Here is an 18,712-nt window from a genome sequence, read left to right on the forward strand (position 1 = left end):
CACCTCTCCCAGAATGATTGTTTTTTAAGGGCTAAAAAGAATGCATTGTTGCTGTGTTGGAACCAGGACAAGGGGTGCAGGGAGAGAGAGAATAGTAATGAAAATGTCTGTAATATGTAGATTTGCAGGAGGAAAAAACATAGATTGTGGGACTTGTGTTGGATGTCATCATTGGTCATTCAGAAAAGATGCTACTAGTACTTCAGATCGTCCCAAACTCAATGCCCACAAATTATGGTGGAGAAGTCTGTACCAGTTTCTAAGGCCATGTGGCAATTAGTGATGAAACATGTGAAAACATCTTCAACAGCATGAGGTCTCTGACTAAACTGTTCACAACCTCTGCCTTGCTCCTGCAGGACGCCAGGACCAGGTGCCGGGATTCTTCTCCATAAAGTTACTATTTTGCTTCTCCGAATAAAGGACAAACAAGAGTGAATTCCTGCACAGACTTTCACTCACTGCTTGATATGAAGATGCTTGTGCATGTACCTTGTCTCACTAGGGTACAGCCAATGCTACTGAGCTCAGCAGTGTGTGCTATGCTAGCCCCGTATTACCCAGAGGCCTCTCAACCTGTCAGTTAGCTGGTATTACAGGACACCATGTTGTATCTGAAGCTTTGCTATGCTAGGGGATCATGCCTAGGGTTGTTGCAATGCTGTCTGTCACCGCTTACATGCTGCTTAATGCCAAGATGCCCCACAATTAGCAAGGCACTGTGTCCTTGTATATGCAGTGCAAATATAAAAGAGAGCAGAGATAAGGGAAAGGAAATCTCCTCTAGTAGCAGCAGAGCGACTCTTACTCACTCTTATTTACCCTTCCTGAAAAAACTGCTCCCAAAAACCCATTGCCTCCATTCCACTGAGTTTGGCCTTTTCTTTTGACTTGGAGCAGAGCCTCACCTTGTACCTCTACTTTCCCTCCACACGCTGCACGCAAGCTCGCCCGTATCACAGCAATGTCGAAGGGAGGACCCATGTATGGGAAAGACTTCTGAAGAGGGCAACAGGCTGCTTCTGCTCTGGGCTCAGCCTGGGAATCATGGGGCTGAGCTGCTACACGCGTGTAGTGGAAATCACTGCATCTCTACAGCCCCTGCAATTCCCTCCTCGGTAGCCTGCAAAATTCCACTGAGGAAAAAGAAATGGGGAGGGCAAAGAAGGAGTCAGAAAAACTGTTGTGTTCCCAGGGGAAAAAAAAATAAACAGCCCTATTTAGCTTATCCAGCTTTGCTAATGTCAATCACTTTTCTCATTTTAAACAGGAAAGACACCACTTTAGTCCACCTGTTCCATTATTTATCATGCTATGCATTTCCCATGAATTGTCACTCACGCAAAACCTGTACATCGTAAGGGGACACCCTAATATTTTTAATGACCTTAAGCAAAGTGATTGACATTAGACACCAGTATCAGATGTTCTGGTGACGCAACATGTTCTCCTAGCAGCAGGAAAGCTTCCTGCCGTGATTAAGTTAAGGCTATGGAAGTGCTAAAATGTGTTGTCAGCTTTCCTCTGATGCAAGTGATTTTATTATAGCGTCTGGTAACCACGGAGTGTGGCAACGCAAATACTGACTCCAAACATCCCCTCCCATACATATAGCTTGCTCTATTTAAAACACAAAGTGCAGTTTGCAAATCCGGTGATAAGTTATGGATGTAACAAGCTTAAACCATGGAGGGCAGAGGAAAAGGCGGCACCTAAGCCAGAATGCCTGGGTGATTTCAGCAGGAGAAACGTATGGCTCTGGGATGACCCACAGGCGGCTATTCCCTGCGGCACCTGTTCAGCAGGTGTGCTCTGCAGCGGCATTGCCACAGCCGTCGTGGATGCCAAAGGCTCCAGAGGGCAAAGAGGAGGCACGCTAGCACAGGCCTCGCTCGCTGTAGCAGTGGAAAGCAAAAATCACATCCAGCCCTTTTGAGTCTGGAGAAAGTAAGGGGAAAAAAAAAAGAGAGAAAGAAAAAAAAGAAAGAATGAGGACTTCATGCAGCCCCTCTGCCTTCTGACACCCTCATAACACTGGGGTGGAAGTCTGTGATCTGTGACTTGGCTCAGCACTACTTGTCCTTCATGGTACAGATGAAGAAATGTTCTGTTTTGCTTCAATTTTCGACCAGCGCCTCAACTATTCATTACCTGAGAAAAGTTGGAAGACCTCTGGAACACAAGAGTTACAGAATCAAACATCTCGGACACACACAGGGGGCACCTGAGACCTGCTTTTCGTAAAGATTCGTAATGCCAAAGCTCATTCAGCAAACACTGACTACAGAGATGACTTTGCTTCCACAAGTAATTATTAATAGTTGTGTCTAAATCTGACTATCCCAGGAAGTGTCTGCAGAACTGACCATTACAATTTTTCAATAACTGAGTTGTTAATCAAGCTGCAAGAGGACCGTGCTATCAAACCAAAATCCATAGTCAATAAAGATTTTTGGAAGAGGTCAGCAGTACATATGTTGACAGTAATTGTCACAGGTGATTTTTAAAAAAAATAGAATCATAAAGCAGTCGAAGTTGAAGATACAAGCTATCTTGATAGCAATAGAAAAAGATTTTCTAAAGGTCTAGCAGCACTGAATATTATTTTAATGAAATTTACTTTTTAATTTTATAGCAAAATAATCAAAAGTGCTAAACCTGACCACTTCAATTTACAAAAAAAGTGTCATGTTTTAAGCTATAATCATACCTCGTTATTTAGGTTAGACAATATAATTACACATTTCTACCTATTTCTATTCAATAGTAAAACAAAATTCATATTAGTTGGTTTAAAAAAGGGGGAAGTACCACAGATATTGGGGGGGGAAGTTACATAAAATATAAGAATCAGCTTATTGAGCAATCTGCAGTTTGATTGTTTGTTATTGCTTTTTTTTTTTTTGAGCTACAATTTAAGTCACAGACAATCTGGCCATAACCTTGTAGTCACTTCAAATGCTATGACTTCTCCCTTGGTCAAATGTCACAGTGTGTACTTTAAGGAGATCTCTGGCATTTCAAGTCAGTTCAAATTATTTTCTCAGTTCTCACAAGTTCCCTTTCCAACATGATCAGCATGTTGGAGAATGCAGTTATGATGATTGCAGTTATGACGACACTGTTTTCTGTGAAGGAAAAGTGTTTTTTCTTCCACCTTGGAAAGAATCACTACCAAGTCTGCAGTAAGAAAAATATTAAGAGCACTTGCAGAGTTTTTAGGAGTCTTTCTTAATCCATTCCATTTTCATTTCAGTTCATTTCCAAAGTTAAATTAAAACATGCAATCTCTCCTATTGATAAATAGTCAAGTTGACTTACAAAGGTTCTGTCTTCTGTCCAGCCTTCTCTTGGTTGTCTTTAACCAAACAAGGTTCGCTGATTTGCCACAAGCGCTGTCTGGCTCTCCCGCCTCTTTGCTTTCTTGTTTTGCTGCCTGATTTTCCAGCACACTGCACTAGAAGCCAGCAAAAGGAGTCCTGATGACAAGAGGACTAATCCAAACACTGAGATGATTGATCCATGGGAATTGAAGCTGTATGCCACAGCAGTAACCACAATGCCGGCTATGAGGATAACCACACCGAAGGGAATGGTACAGCGGTAACAGGAGAGTTCTGCTCCTCCTGTTGCTGCAGTCAGCTGGCATTCACTGACAAGAGGGATGGTGGTTATCACAGTGTCATTGTTATTACTCTTCTCTGTGGTTACAGAATCAGGATGCTTTGGAGCACCCAGGATCTCTTTAATAGGTTCGTTTGTCATCTTGATTGTCTTGACTTAGTCAATTCTTAGGCTAGAGCAGGCTCTGCTGAACACGCACTGCACTGTGGAGAGAAGAGCATGAGTTCAACTAAGAAGCATTACCATTATGTGACAAATGGGTGACACAGAAGTATCCCACTTGGGATTGCAAACAAGCAGACACTCTGACCCCGTGAAGATTTATGCACAAGCTTAATTATAACACTACTGATTGTGGTGGATCTGAATCAATTGTTACAGTAGTCATCAGCATGTGCATAAGTGCTAGAAAGAACAGAGTCATGGACCAAGACAGACACCGACCTTAAAGTGTTATGGGCCAAATCCCACTTTAAGTTACATACTGAAGTCAGTATTTCTGGATGCAATTTAAATTTCAATGGCATTACATCTTCTGACAAGGAGGTGAAGTTCATAGGCTGTTTTGGTTAAAAATTCTACTCTTGCTCACACACTTTTTTCACACTGTTTCTTTATATATACACCTATACACACGTTACCCAGATTTGCTCCAATGTGCATCACAATAACATGGGTAAGAACTGGCCCAGCAAAAAACAGGACTGAACAGTGAACCCTTTCTCAAGGCAAGTGCTACTTAGCGAAAAAATTCAAATGGTCATGACTAGGTATGGATGTGGGGGGAATGGGGATGAAGACATTTCCTGCACTCAGCAAACGCCAGCTGAAAGCTGGTGAACCTACCATTACAGCAACATCAATGCCAGACTGTCAGCTTGCCATTTAAATTGGCTTAATGCAAAAGTAATGGGTCCCTTACAAATCCATGAAACCACATCCATGTTACTGTGCGGGAGGCAGATTTACAGTCATATTCAGTCATCTTAGTTACAGTAGGTTGCTTTCCTCCTGTCTCCATATTGTATACATACTCTCAGTCCCACAGACAGCATGCACAGTTTGATTGCATCTGCATTACGAGGCAAAATAGCTTTTGGCTCCGTGGAGCCCAGTGCAGAACTGGAGCCCACCTGATTAGGGCAAGACAAGCCTGTGGCTCTCCACTGCTACAGGCTGCCATGACAGACCTCTGCCACCTCACTGGGACTCTTGCTGGTGTGGGGGCCGCCCTGGAGTCTGCAGTGAGCCTCTGACAATGCTGAGGCTACCACGGCTATGCTGCCTTGGCTGTGCGCTCAGTGCACCCCAGCACATACAACAGAAATGGGGACACTGGGGAACCACTGGGTTTTCCTGCTGGGAGTAGCTCACAGAACTCCTCCACCACTCTCCGGTGTGGGCTGTGTAGCTTTTGATCCTATGAGCAGCATGGTATGCAGCTCAGAGAACAAGGAAGAGCGTTGGCAATGCAGTAATGCTTTTATCACTTTTATCACCTTCACATCTGTGACTAGGAAGTTAATTGCCAGATACTTGTATTCTCCTTTTCCTTTCCCACCACTCCCACCCTTGTTGCTAAGATATATTCGTCCATTGTGGAGAGCCCTTGGTTTTGTATCTCAGTACCTCATGTAACGGACCGTGTATTTTGCAAGAAAGAGGATTTCACTATTTTTAAACACAAACAGGCTACACTCTGTATCTAGTCAGAGAGTTTGTATCTGAGTTTCCTTGAACCCTGATGAGAGAAGGAAAGTTCAGATCTGGTTTGACAAAGCTTTTGTTCTACTGCTCTAAGGAAGAGTGCTCAGCTCAATATTGTATCTTGCTGTACACAGCTATCTTCAGCGCTCAGTCCTGCAAGGGGCCTAGCAGCTACAAGACAGAGTAGCCTTTCCCTCCCTAACAACACTGAGCACAACACAACCACGCGCACACTGAGCACACACACTGACAACCCAAGAGGCAATGGGCACAAACTGAAACACAGGAGGTTCCGTCTGAACATCAGGAAACACTTTTTTACTGGGAGGGTGACTAAGCACTGGAACAGGTTGCCCAGGGAAGTTTTGGAGTCTCCATCCTTGGAGGCATTCAAAAGTCATCTCGACAGTCCTGGGCAGACTTCTTTAGGAGACCCTGCTTGAGCGGGACACGGGGTGGACCAGATGACCTCCAGAGGTCCTTTCCAACCACAACCATTCCGTGTTTCTGTGTGTTTCTGTGTACTTGGTATCCCCAAAAGCAGGCAGGGGATCTGATCAGTGCTTATCAGACAAAGCAAATATATCTGTGCTGACACCTTAGATATCCTAGGTTCTCCTAGGTTTGGTTGCTTTGTCCTTCGAATTCTAACGCATGATTAAGTACCTTTTATATCAGTTGAAAGAGCCCAGGAAAGCCATGGGGTTGCTCTAAAGCGCCATCGATCTGTTCCCACATGGATCTGAGCTGAAGTTCGGCGTTTTCAGTAATGTCTTACACGGCAGTGAGATTCACACTGGTGCCATTATGTTGCTGCATTACTTATCCATAAAACGTTACAGAAGTTCAGCACAATGGCAGAATGTGGTCCCCAAATGTCACCTTTTATTGATCTTACCATTAGCCAAATTAAATTTGTTCAATATTTTATTATTAAAATTGAGGAAAAAAATTAACCATTTTCCATATAAAAGGTCTCTTAGCTCCAAATATAGTGTAATAACTATTCAAAAGTGCAAATACTCTAACAGTCACAGAAATAGGGAAACTCCCAATAACTTGAAATTGGATTGGGCTCATAATAAACACGATTATTCTGAAAACCTTTAACATTCAATCAAAGTATATTTACTCCTGTCTCTAGAGTCCTTGTCCCTCTGCTTCAGTTACATCCCCAAAGAGCATTAAATCTCTTAGATGTCTTGTACAGAGATTTATGAAGAAAGAAGATATATTTATACCGCCAAAACTAACATGAATTTTTAAAAAAATCTCCTAAACTACCAAAATTAAGTCAATGGCAAAATACCTGTTGACTTCTGAGGAGCACAGTTCTTTCCTGTAATAGGATATAAGCAGAGAGGCATTCATATAAAACAAATAAACAAACCTCTATTGAAATACCGTACATTAAATAAACAACAGAACCTATTTGAAGTGTGAGTAAAGGTACTCAGCCCTAGAAAACAGGGCACTAGATCCTCATTGCCAGCAAAGTCACTTCTGACTTACGCCAACAGGTGACTTGGTTTAAGTTTCAGGGTAAGAAATTTAGGCAAAGATACCCGGCAACACCAGCATCCTCTCACTAATCATACTAGAAGTACTTTCTTAAGGAGCTACTTTGACTTGACGGAACAATGTGTTTCTGTGGCAATCTGTGGCTAACATGGGTTAAAGGGGAGAGGAATGTTTTACCCAGTAATAAGTGTAAGTTGAGATTTACTGAAAAGACATGAAATCCATCAGCACACACACCTACCAGGTCCATGAGAAATCCATCGTAACAAATCCCTTGGCTCAGTAAGCAGAGGAAGACTGCTTAAGATGTCTCATATGTCAATTCAAGGCAGAGTCATACAGCAGTAAGGGCTGCTCCAGGCTTTGAAGTGTCAAATGTTGCTGAATGATGAAGTGGAGGTGACGATATTCTAGCATGGAAGTTTCCTACAAGAAAAGTTGTTGGATATTTATCAGCTTCTTAAGAACAAAACTCCTGCATGGAAAAGCTCCTGCTGTATGCTGACCCCTGCTCCTAACCTAACCGAGGCAGGAGATGTTCTCCCTCTGGCTCTCCTAGTGGTTTCTGCCTCTTTTCTTGGCAGCAGCCACCCATTTCTGGCCCTGTGTAACATTTTCCTTTGATGATGTGACGTCTCGATGATGAGTGTCACAACCCAGGCAAGCCCCCCAGAAAGAGCTAGGCAGGAAAAGGTAATGCACATGAATTTCTGTAGTTAAAAATCTCATTTAACTTCGTTTCTATTGCTCACTTCACCTATGTGAATCAAAGAACCAAATCATGACTCAGAATACTTGGGGTTTTGTCTCTTCTATGTCTCCAGTTTCTTTGAGCAAATAACTTCAGCTCCCTGTGCCTTGGTTTCCTAGCTGTAAACTGACAGTGACAACATGCTTTCCACTAAAAAGCCCTTTTAAATTTATTCTGCTGTAACAAAAACCTAAGTAATATAATCCCAAAAACTCCTCTCAAAAAAAAAGGCAAACTGAGTCCAAGAACTCACTGTACTAAACATAATTCCATTATATTTACTGTTCTTCATTTCAGTCATCTAATTTTTTAAAACAAGATTCATAACTCAAATAGGGACAAGGTAGAATCTGCAGCAGAGCAGTGTGACAACCCTGCAGAAAGCAGAGTGATGGAAATTGTTATCAACTGCAGAAACAGCTGTGAAATCACCAAGCAGCTGGGTAAAACTTATGAAGCAGAAGAGTTTTATGTTTATAATCTTATTGAACATTCCCTTTCTATATGTGCACGATTACAGAAGATCATTCCGACACTGAAGCAGGAGCTCCTAAGTGGGGATGAGAATAAATTCACGAGAATAAATTCGTATCATGATGAACTCTAAGGGCTTTTTCTAAATTATATAAACCATGCTAACATTTCATAAAGACAAACATTTACAGGCACAGACTGCTGCTGTTCTTCTCTAGATGATCCTTGGAATAAGCCTGTGACATAGCTAAAGTATATTTAGCCAATTATTGAAGTTAGCTAATAATAAGGAAGTCTCCTTGCTTACCTCCTTGACTATATTCTTGTGCACACTACCTAGCAATTAGTTTGACTTTTTGAAAAGTTTGGAGGGAAATGCAGAAAAAAACCCACACTTTAGATTAATAATCTAGATTACATTAAAACAAAAGCAGACCTCTGAAACTATCTTGCAGTCAACTTCCACTCGTATTACAAGAATGGTTACATTTGTCTGAAAAGCTCTTCCTAGTGCAATTGTGCCCCCTAAGCCACTCTGCTAGCACCATTCTTCAAAAAGATTAATTGCTCTGTCAGTAATTTATTTGTATTTGCCCTTGACTACATACAGTTTAGGTAACTTTTTAAAATTAATGTCTTTATCAAAAAAACCTGACTGACAGAGCAACTTTTTACAGGCAGGATTTCTTCCCTCCCCCTTCTCTCCCTCACCACAATGCTGAGAAGCAGAAACACATGAAATCTATACATTAAGCTTCCAATATTTTAACTCTGAATCATGTCAATGTGGTGCTCTCTCAGGAGGCTTCCCACATACTGAATATCTCTGTGCAAGTGCAAAGAGATGGTATTTCTCAGCCACTACAATCCTTTCCCCTTTTTTTGCCTTTTACTCAGAAGCAGTGGGATACATTTAAGTTTTGTGCCTTCAGGCTCTGGACCTGATTCTCTGTATCTTGCGTAATATTTCAGACACCCTTTTTTGCTTATGTAAAATTCCAATAAGTCATTATGCCCATGTTTCACACCTGGTTTTGCATTGAAGTGACTATGGAAAACAGCATAAGGAGTCCTTCTGTACTGAAGGAGAGTTCATTTGGAATTCAACAGACTACAGTAATCCCGAACACAATCCCACAGCTCTTCCCCATATGAACACTCCTGGAAATACAGAACTAGAATTTGTACTTACAAGACTCCAGGATCGGGCCCTGAACTACAGAGGTGGGAGAAGAACATATTACACCCATGCCAACTGTCTTGAGCCTCAGAATGCCGATAAGTTTCCACCACCAAGTTTATAGGTAATACAATTACCAGATGCAAGCTCTCACACCTTTCTCGTTTGTCAAACGTAGTTGGAGGGTAGGATGGGAGCCAACCACACGCCTCCACAAACACATCTCGTTATCTGCAAATTGCAAAACTTTCAAACCCGTCTGTAAAACGCCACACACACCTAGGGTAAACCGCTGCGTGTCATGCCTATCCCCGAACACCTATGCAAGAGAGAAGAGACGCGAACAGGCAACGAAAGTTTATGCACGCTTGCTGCTATACAGCCCGGCAGTAACGAAAAGGCACAACTCCGCGGGGGCACACGGCGACCTGCAACGCAGGGAGCACCTCCGACTGCCACGACCCCGAAGCTTTCAATTGTACCACTTCATCCCCTGGGAAAAGCCCTGTGCCACAGAGGAGGGAGCGGTGCTAGGAACCGCCTCAGGACCCGCCGGCCGGAGCGGAGAGGCGCCCTGGGGTGCCCGAGCAACCCCAGCCCGCCCGCCGGCGCGGGGAGCCGGGCGCCGGGCGCTGCCGCAGCAGCAGCGGGGCCGGAGCCCCGCGGGCACCGAGAGCCGGCGGGGGCGCAGCCGCCGCGACGGACTGCGGGCGCCGGGTCCAGCGGCTGCGAGCCGAGCCGAGCCGAGCCGAGCTGAGCCGTGCTATGCCGTGCAGAGTCGTGCCGTGCCATGCTGAGCTGAGCCGTGCCAGACCATGGTATGGTGTGGTGTGCCATGGTATGGTGTGGTGTGGTGTGGTGTGGTGTGCCACGCCACGCCACACTGTGCCGTGCCGAGCCGTGCCTTACCTCCCGACTGCCGGACGGGACTGCGGCGGACACTAGCCCGGAGCAAGCATAAAAGGGGGATGCAGCTCGCTGCACAAGGGACTGTAAACAAAGTTCTTGGTGAGAGCGAAACAATTAAGGGACCGGAGCAAATTCAGCGGCGGGAGCTGCCGCGGGCGGGGCGGCACTCACCGGGGAAGGTCCCGCTCTGGTTCGGGAGGGCGGCCGGGAGGAAGGCTGTCCTTGAGAGGCCTGGCGGAGCAGGGCAAGCAGGGAGGCTGCCCTGCCCTCCGCGGTTTTGCTTGTCCGGGCCGGCGGTGCTGGCGCTGCGCGGTTCACATGCACATTTTAGAGACGCGCACGCTGGGGACATGCGTGTCTCCTGCTTCGCCAGGTCACGCACCGTGGCGGGGCTCTGCATCACACCCTGGCCGTGTCAGGTTAAACACGGCGCCTGGGAGAGCGTTTCCCAGCCCTCTCAGCCCTCCCGCACACCACCGTGCGGGGTGTCCGGCCCCATCGATATCGACACGTCGTGATTCGAGCGAGTGCGGACGGAGGGCTCGCTGCCTGTCCTGAGCCTTTATGGGATGTCAAAAGCGGCAGCGCTGGGTGGTCCTGTGAAAGCACAGTCCACGCTGAAATCCAGATGAACTCCTAACTGGTGTTTAACTGCTCAGGAATTAGATGAGGAGGAAAAGTTTTGGATGACATCCTTAGAGGATAAAGTTTTATGTATCATCTAGAAATATTTTAACTGGCTTTTCTATGCTTTAATCACTCATTTCAGCAGAACAACAAATACTACAGGAGTTTGGAGTGGATGGGTACGGGTATGTGTTATTTTTTGCCACGATTTCTGTTCTTTTCAGACAAAAAGCAGACAAATTTTGCTTTTAAGGCTTGTAAAAGGAGATGTTTGAATTTTGCGGTTAAGCTTACCCAAAGTTTATATTTAAAAGGCACTATTTTATCAATGATTGATAAAAGAGCAGTGCACCAGATGTATTTAATCAGCCATTCTGTCTCTGAAAGCATGCATGTACTTTTGACTCCCTTTCCAGGGTGAAATCCTGGCCTCACAGAAATTAATAGCAAAACTTCCATCAACTTCACAGGGGTCAGGATTTCACCCTGTGTATCATTAAGAACTCCCCAGTGATGGAGATCCTGCCAAGCGTTCATCTCCTCCAGCCAAATCAGCCAGGGGGTTCTGGAAGAGCTCCACAGCTTTATACAAGAAACTGGCATTTTTTCCCCATTTGCTAGTGCTCCCTCCAAATACATCGGCATTTCAGCAGAAATGACAAGCAAACCGGATCTGAAGAGACTGTCATTAGAGAGGTTCTCTTGGGCCATTAAGTCCAGTCCTTCCTAATACAGGCAGCCATGCCAGGTAATACCTTTATTAAACTTGCTGAGTTCCACCTCAGACCAGCTGGGTTTCCTCCTGCTCCTGTTGGAAGGCTATGAGCCTTATTCTGCTGATATCTAGGAACCTCAATCTTGTTTCTAGTTGCATGTATTCATAGGCAATTATACATGGATAAACAAGCCTTTGGCTGAAATAGATCTTCTTTGTTTTGGCAATTAACCCTCTAATAAAGAGGTAGAAATCAGACTCTCTCAGTCTTATTTTCGATCATCATTTTTTCAGATGTGGCCTTACCAGCATTCTGCATGGAAGTGCAAGTATTTTCCTGTCTCTACCAGAAATACTAACATTTCATAATTATCCTCTGATTGTTCAGTGTATCTGGATTTTTCTCCAGTATCAGTTCCATTTATCACTTTATATCAGAAATTCTTGCTGTTAGCACATATGTGCATGACCTAAATTTCACCCCATTCCTATTACACCAATTCCTCTCTAGTCCTTCCAGTGTAGTATTTGGTCCTCCTATGTCGATAGAGGACCTCCCTCCCATGCTTACACCATCAACAGTTTCACTAGTACATTTTTACTTTTCCATGCCAAGTTTATTACTGAAAGTATTACATAAAATACTGAAAGTATTACATAAAATAACTCCCAATACTGATTTTTGAGGAACTAATCTGAAGAACACATAAACAAGCATTGAAGCTGGGCTTAGAATTCACGTTTCTGTACAAGTAAGTGCCCTAACAATAGGCTAGAAAGTCACGCTCTCTTCTAGACCGAGTGCAATTGTAGCTCCTTTTTGTGAAGCAGAAAAGCTGCGATGGAAAGTGATGGGAATGACGTCTCCCTCTAGTGCTGAGAGATTAGTGGGCTCTCCCCTAGAAGGGTGGATTTGTAGCTCTCGGGCAGTAAGGGTCGAATACAACTTGGGCACCACCCCTCTGGCCTTTTAAAAAAGGGATGACTGACTACCTCTGCCTTTTAAGGTCCTGCTGTGTTCTGAGCATGACCCTCCAAGGATATAAGGAAAAAGGCACCAAGCATACCCAAACCAGCATGTTTGGCACCTGTAGAAATTCAGTGCAAACAGCTGAGGAAACTTCAGGACTGAGCAACAGCTGCAGTGAGGGGTTACAGGTTCACAATTTTGGACTGCCATGCTTAAATGCTACATAGTTCCCCTTTAGGACCTGCCCTAAATGACAAAATCTCCTCCCTGTGGGCTTAACACAGCTGCTTCAGAGGAGGTGCAGCCCCAGCGGCTGGGACAATAAGCAAGAAGCCTGTGTGATTCTGGAACTCATGCAGCCTATTGAGAGAGCAGAGTTTTACTCCTAAATTAAGCAATGCTGTTGCTCTGCCTACTAAGACACACTTGCAATACTTCATGGCTTCCTTTGAGGTTCTAAGTCTCCTGGGCCTTAACAGCACAGCAAACAGTGATTCATTAGTCTGGCAAAGTACAACCATTGTGGGCTCCCTATTCAATTAGTTTCTTTTGCCTTTTCCCTAACCCTCCACTGAATTTTCCTTTATTTCATCCCTAAGCCCACACACGGACACAACACGCCAGTTGATTACATTTACTGGAACTTTTAGAAAGCACTCTTTCAACTTGTTTAATATGTTGTAAATTATCCTTATCATGTCATGCAGTGTATGTGTTTTGTGATGGGGAATGGAGTCCTTAACAAAGACAGTTAAACCAGAGAACCAAATCATTTCACATAAAATGCTGTAGCTTCCCTCTCATTAAAACAGTTTACAGCACAAGGAGTTCAGCCCTGTTGGTTGACAGCTATGCAAACCACGCACTCGGTGTGTAATCAGGCTCATGAAATGGATGTGCTTATGATAGTGAGAAACCTCTTTGGTGACTAGGAATATGGAAAGGAATTTTCTTTGAACTCCATTAGATCCTACCAGTACTTTGGTCAGCATCAGTTATCCTGCTGTGCATTTGAACTTTGCTATTGCCCTAGTCGACTTTCACTTAATCTTCCTGCAGTGCTGAAGAAGACAGGACATCTGGAACCGAAAACAATTATTCTTATCTCCTATGGCTTTCATAATTACATGAGGTTCACATTTGAAGAGCTCAACTCCTCATGTGGACATGTGCTTCTAATTAAAAGAGGGATGTGGCACACCACCAGAAGCCAAATCCTGAATCTTGCACAAGTCGGCTACAGAACCTCTGAATCTTTAGCCAATGTGTTGGTTTTGGCTGAGATAGAGTTAATTTTCTTCACAGTAGCTACTATGGGGCTGTGGTTTGGATTTGTGCTGGAAACAGTGTTGATAACACAGGGATGTTTTCATTACTGCTGAGCAGTGCTGACACAGAGTCAAGGCCTTTTCTGCCTCTCACCCCACCAGCGAGGAGGCTGGGGGTGCACAAGGAGCTGGGAGGGGACACAGCCGGGACAGCTGACCCCAACTGACCCAAGGGATATCCCACACCATATGGCGTCATGCTCAGCACATAAAGCTGGGGGAAGAAGGAGGAAGGGGGGGACGTTTGGAGTGATGGCGTTTGTCTTCCCAAGTCACCATTACGCGTGATGGAGCCCTGCTTTCCTGGAGATGGCTGAACACCTGCCTGCCGATGGGAAGGAGTGAATGAATTCCTGGTTTGGCTTTGCTTGCACGCACGGCTTTTGCTTTACCTATTAAACTGTCTTGATCTCAACCCACGAGTTTTCTCACTTTTACCCTTCTGATTCTCTCCCCCATCCCACTGGGGGGAAGTGAGTGAGCGGCTGGGTGGTGCTTAGTTGCCAGCTGGGGTTAAACCATGACAGCCAACATGGCAGCTTTCTGGCTGAGCTAGGAGAAAGCCTAGTAAATAAACACAAGACAATGTAATTTCACCATAACAGTGCTTTTCGTTAGAAACTATTGCAGTAGGATCCAGCAGATTCAGCTGAGATTTAAGTCAGCATAGGAATGATCTCTTCCCATGGCTCTGCAGAGGGCTTTTCTTGGTTTTCCACCTGCACTGAGTACCCCAAAGAATTTACAGGGCACAAAGACATGAAGGGAAATGCAAACAAAGAGCTGAAAAAGTGAATTGCCCAAGCTTACCTAGCGGATGATGTCAAGAGACATTTTGTATCTTGCTTCCCTGCTCTGCCAGTAGATACGGCATAAAGAGCATACCCTGTTCCCTCTACAAATGGTCAGTCTAATGAATATGGAGCATTTCAGCCAGTTGTAATTGACTCTCCAGCAGTAGAAAGAAAACTATGAGCTTTCAGCTAACCTACACAGGCCATCGGTTGAATTACTTCCTTTAAAACAAGCTTCTCTGTAGACGCTAGATAGCTTGGGACAATTGGTGAGAAGCGAAAGAAAGTGTTATGGGGAAATCACCACTTGCCAACGGTGTTCAATGGCTGTTGATGCACAGATATACAGGTTTATGGTCAGAAGAAGCCTTCAGATTATCTTAGTTGACATCCTGCATAACACAAAGCATTCAATTTTACATTCAGTCCAAGATCTGTACTATGAACCCAGAATTCTCTGCTCATCTCAAGTATATTTTTCAGAAAACCATCCAATCAAGAGATGCAGAATTTGTCTTGCCAATTCATTCAAATGTTACTATCTATCTTCACTGTTAGAAAACTATGGTTTATTTGTAGTTTTTCTAATTTCTTTATGATACTTTTAAATCTTTTGGCTTTTACCCTGTCTGATGAGTCTTTCTTTGTCCTATTCCGCTACAGTCCTTGGGACTTAATTTATACACAAGATCTATCTAAAATACTGCATATAGCTAAAATACCCAGATTTTCTCCTACATAATAGATGACTTCTGTGAAATTAACAGTAAGTCAAGTGTCTGACCTAAAGGGTAGTTAAGAAAGAAAAGAAAGAATTATTGCAGTAAGACCAGTTCTCACTATTCCTACAAAAGAGAGCTTTTAATACATATCATCTGCTTTAGCATCACACGCTAAAGGAAATGTTTAGAAATATTTCTACATCCATGTAAACAGGTTAGGAAAGTAGAGGGTGTGGTAGTGACAACCATTTGCCAAATCAAGTCAAGATCTAAATAGCCTTGCTTATCTTTTGAATGAGTCATTTTAGGTCATGCAGATAATAGTGCAATCCCTTCTTTCCTATAGCGAAGTTTTAAAATTACCCCTCTTTCCTCAAGCACAGGTAAATAGGTCGCACCTCACAATCTCCAGTTTATTTGCACTGGGAGTGCATTACTTTCCAGAAAACCTGTGGCTAACAGGTGTAAATCAAAAGTAAACATGGCCAAATGAAAGAGATGGGTCCTGAAACCCAAGTCCAACATATTAAAACTCTTTACCAAAGATAAAAAATATTTGGTATTAGAAGGCAGGAAATCAGCAGAACTCCAGTTATTCTCTGAATCCTCTTCTATTTGGGTGGAGCTCTGTTGAAACTAGATACTCAATACAGATATAGTCATAGTTTGGGGTTAAATTCAACTCTATGAAGAAGGATGATACAAGTCAGTGTTCAATGGCCACTTATGACCTCTTCTGACAGCTCAAACAGTCCATGTTTTGTGCTAGTTCTTTGCAAAAGAGATGATTGTCACTCTGGGTTCCCCTTCCTGCCTATATACTTGGGCAGGAATATAAAATACATAAAATATATAACGATCTCAGTGTGGCAGACAGGCTAGATTTTCTGCACACCAGCATGTTGAAAAAACATATTTCCCTTTGACTCACACAGGAGAGGAGAATATAGACTGCGTTACACATGCATGTTTGTGGTGGGAGATGCTATTGTTACTTTTCATCTTTCTGGACGAAGAACTTGCTTCTTGCAAGCTGCAAAAGTCATGAAACAATTTGTAAGAAAGGCTTTTACATAATGCAGTCAATAAAACAACAGTAGCAGAAGATTATAATTGGTTTGGCTGTGTATAATAGAAATACGTATGTGCACACTGTATAAATGGTGTGTCAGGACTATTCAGCACTTTTGCGAAGTTTTTGGAATGCACTGAGTAAAATGGAATGACAATAGTATATAAATGTCTGCACAGCAGTTGAATCCATCAAAATCCCACATCTTTAGTTCACCTTCAAGAATTTCTCAAAGTGCACCAGTGCCACACAGAGACAGATGCAGGAAAACACAATATAGCTGGTAGCACTCTCTCACATATAGATACCCATATCCAAAACAAACACTGAAAATCATCTGGGGCCTGAAAACATCAACGTAGTATTCACTGCCGTTTTCATTTCTGGCCACATATGATTTCCTGATGGAGGAGTTCTCCAATTTACTGGTTTGATTCCACACCACAGAATTCAATGAATTACTTGGTGTTGATTTCAGTAGCAGAAAGGTTAGGCACTAGGGTGGAATTAATACAGGTTATTTCCATTCTAAAAAACAGGTGGGCAATTTAGGTGCATTAATCCCATTGATAGTCCAGATCAGCAAGTTTCCTTGAGGTATCATTTCCCACTGAAAGCAGCAGCAGCTAAATACCTAAGAAACACTAAGTATGTGGGTCAAGTTGTGGGCACTTTTGAAACTCCCCCTCATTGCCCTAGAATAGTAACCCTCTGTTTTCATTGTTAGTATTTAGGTCCCTGATCCATGTGTGGGACCGGATCGTGCTGTATCTAGGCTGCCTTTGGTAGCTGCACTCAAGCTTGGGTTCATGTTCCCAGAACCAGCTGCCCTGAAGCAGTTGCTATCCCACTGTCTGTTGGGGCAGAGCTCTAGGAAGTTAGTCCCTGCTGTGTGTGAACTCACCCCAGACTACAGCCACACTATCCAGTAGTGCAGATATCAAAGGGTTTAGGTTCAAAGTTTAGCTTCTACCCGTAAGCTAAGGGCAATACATGGACATACAAGTGATAAATAATAACACTTACATAAACATACATGAAAATAGAAAATAAAGTCTCCTTTCAGAACTGTTTGTGCTTTCTTAGTAATCACCACTCCTTATTTACCAAGAAAAAAGGTCACATAGTAATGCCTTTTTTGAAAGTTTTGGTCCCGAGAGTAGCCTTGTGAGATAAATCTCTTTTTTTCCATGAGAGTGCTGGGGCGAGGAGGGAGTGGCCAGGCAGCTGCAGCCAACTTACAACTCTGATGCCATGTAGACAACCATATAATGCAAAACATTTACAGTAAAACAATAGGCAACATTGAACCGTGATCACTTTAGTCCTTTTGCACAAACAAGGCTCCTTAAGAGATCATGTAGTCTCACAGGCTCATTTACAGGCATGTGTCCTTGCCGCATGTTAAACATCAACCTTTGACTCACAACTCCTTTTTCATACTGGGTGAAAGTCATGTCTGTACAAACAAGAGCCACAAGCTCTTTCAGTCTCTCGTGAGTCTTATTTCAGAGCACGAATAGGATTTAAAAGTGAGAGAGAAATTTGATAAAGTTGCCGCAAAAGTAAAACTACTGTTTAAAGAAATATTTCTGCAAGATAAACTAAATCAGTCTCACTTACAGACTATCGCCTCATAGTCCATTTTAAAGACCAGATCCTCAGCGGGGTGAGCAGCACAGCTCCACTGAAATCAACTTAGCTCAGCCAAGAATCTACTCATAAGGGTTCAGCCATAAGAAATGTATTGTCATCATGTTTCGGAGAACCAGCTGAGCTGACTGAAAGCACGCTATTGTAATTCACAAAGAACACAAATAAGCCAAAATATTTTATACGTGCTGTATAAATATTAATAATAAAAGGTCATAATACATGTAAGCATACTACAAAAATAAAACAAAATAACTGGAATGTTTGCCTAGCAGTTTCACTGGGGAGATGAGAGCAGGTGATGTATAAGCAGAGACTTTCCGCCATTAGTGACGTTATTTTAGAAAGATGCTACAGGTCAAATTCTGGCATCAAATTTACACGCTGGGGGGAGGATTGTGAGATACCATCCTGCCTTCTGCTACAACTCTCTCTCCAGAAGTTTTCTGGGCTGTGCAAGGATGACAGTCAGCCTATACATCCAAACCAGAGGCAGCCAGAAATCCTCATGCTCTGCTTGCAAACCAATTGACTGGAACTGGAAGGGACAGCTGACATAAGTGAACTCTTTGTCAAAGAAGTCAGCCACTTGGCAGGGAAGCTAAAAAGCTGAATTTTGCCAGCCTTGCACAGAGGTTACCACCGAGTGCATTGGGCTAGTCTTG

General features: G+C 43.4%; 1 protein-coding gene across 5 annotated transcripts; it reads right to left on the reverse strand.

The window, feature by feature from the left end:
• Nucleotides 1-2,584: 2,584 nt before the first annotated feature.
• Nucleotides 2,585-10,526, reverse strand: TMEM100 (transmembrane protein 100). Of its 5 annotated transcripts, XM_076353884.1 has the most exons (5): nt 10,338-10,526; nt 10,167-10,247; nt 7,094-7,278; nt 6,641-6,670; nt 2,585-3,827 (listed from the first exon to the last, which is right to left on the reverse strand). In XM_076353884.1, the coding sequence occupies exon 5, from the start codon at nt 3,763-3,765 to the stop codon at nt 3,361-3,363; it is 405 nt and encodes a 134-aa protein (XP_076209999.1). In that variant the 5' UTR covers nt 3,766-3,827; nt 6,641-6,670; nt 7,094-7,278; nt 10,167-10,247; nt 10,338-10,526; the 3' UTR covers nt 2,585-3,360. The 5 variants fall into 5 exon arrangements, with proteins under 5 accessions (XP_076209999.1, XP_076209995.1, XP_076209996.1 ...); XM_076353880.1 differs by lacking the exon at nt 6,641-6,670; XM_076353881.1 differs by lacking the exons at nt 6,641-6,670; nt 10,167-10,247.
• Nucleotides 10,527-18,712: the final 8,186 nt, after the last annotated feature.

The sequence above is a fragment of the Aptenodytes patagonicus genome, chromosome 16 (assembly GCF_965638725.1).
Source record: "Aptenodytes patagonicus chromosome 16, bAptPat1.pri.cur, whole genome shotgun sequence".
Classification (NCBI taxonomy): domain Eukaryota; kingdom Metazoa; phylum Chordata; class Aves; order Sphenisciformes; family Spheniscidae; genus Aptenodytes; species Aptenodytes patagonicus.

Coding starts and splice junctions, on each gene's coding strand:
- TMEM100 (XM_076353881.1), bottom strand. CDS start 3,765: ATGACAAACGAACCTATTAAAGAGATCCTGGGTGCTCCAAAGCATCCT.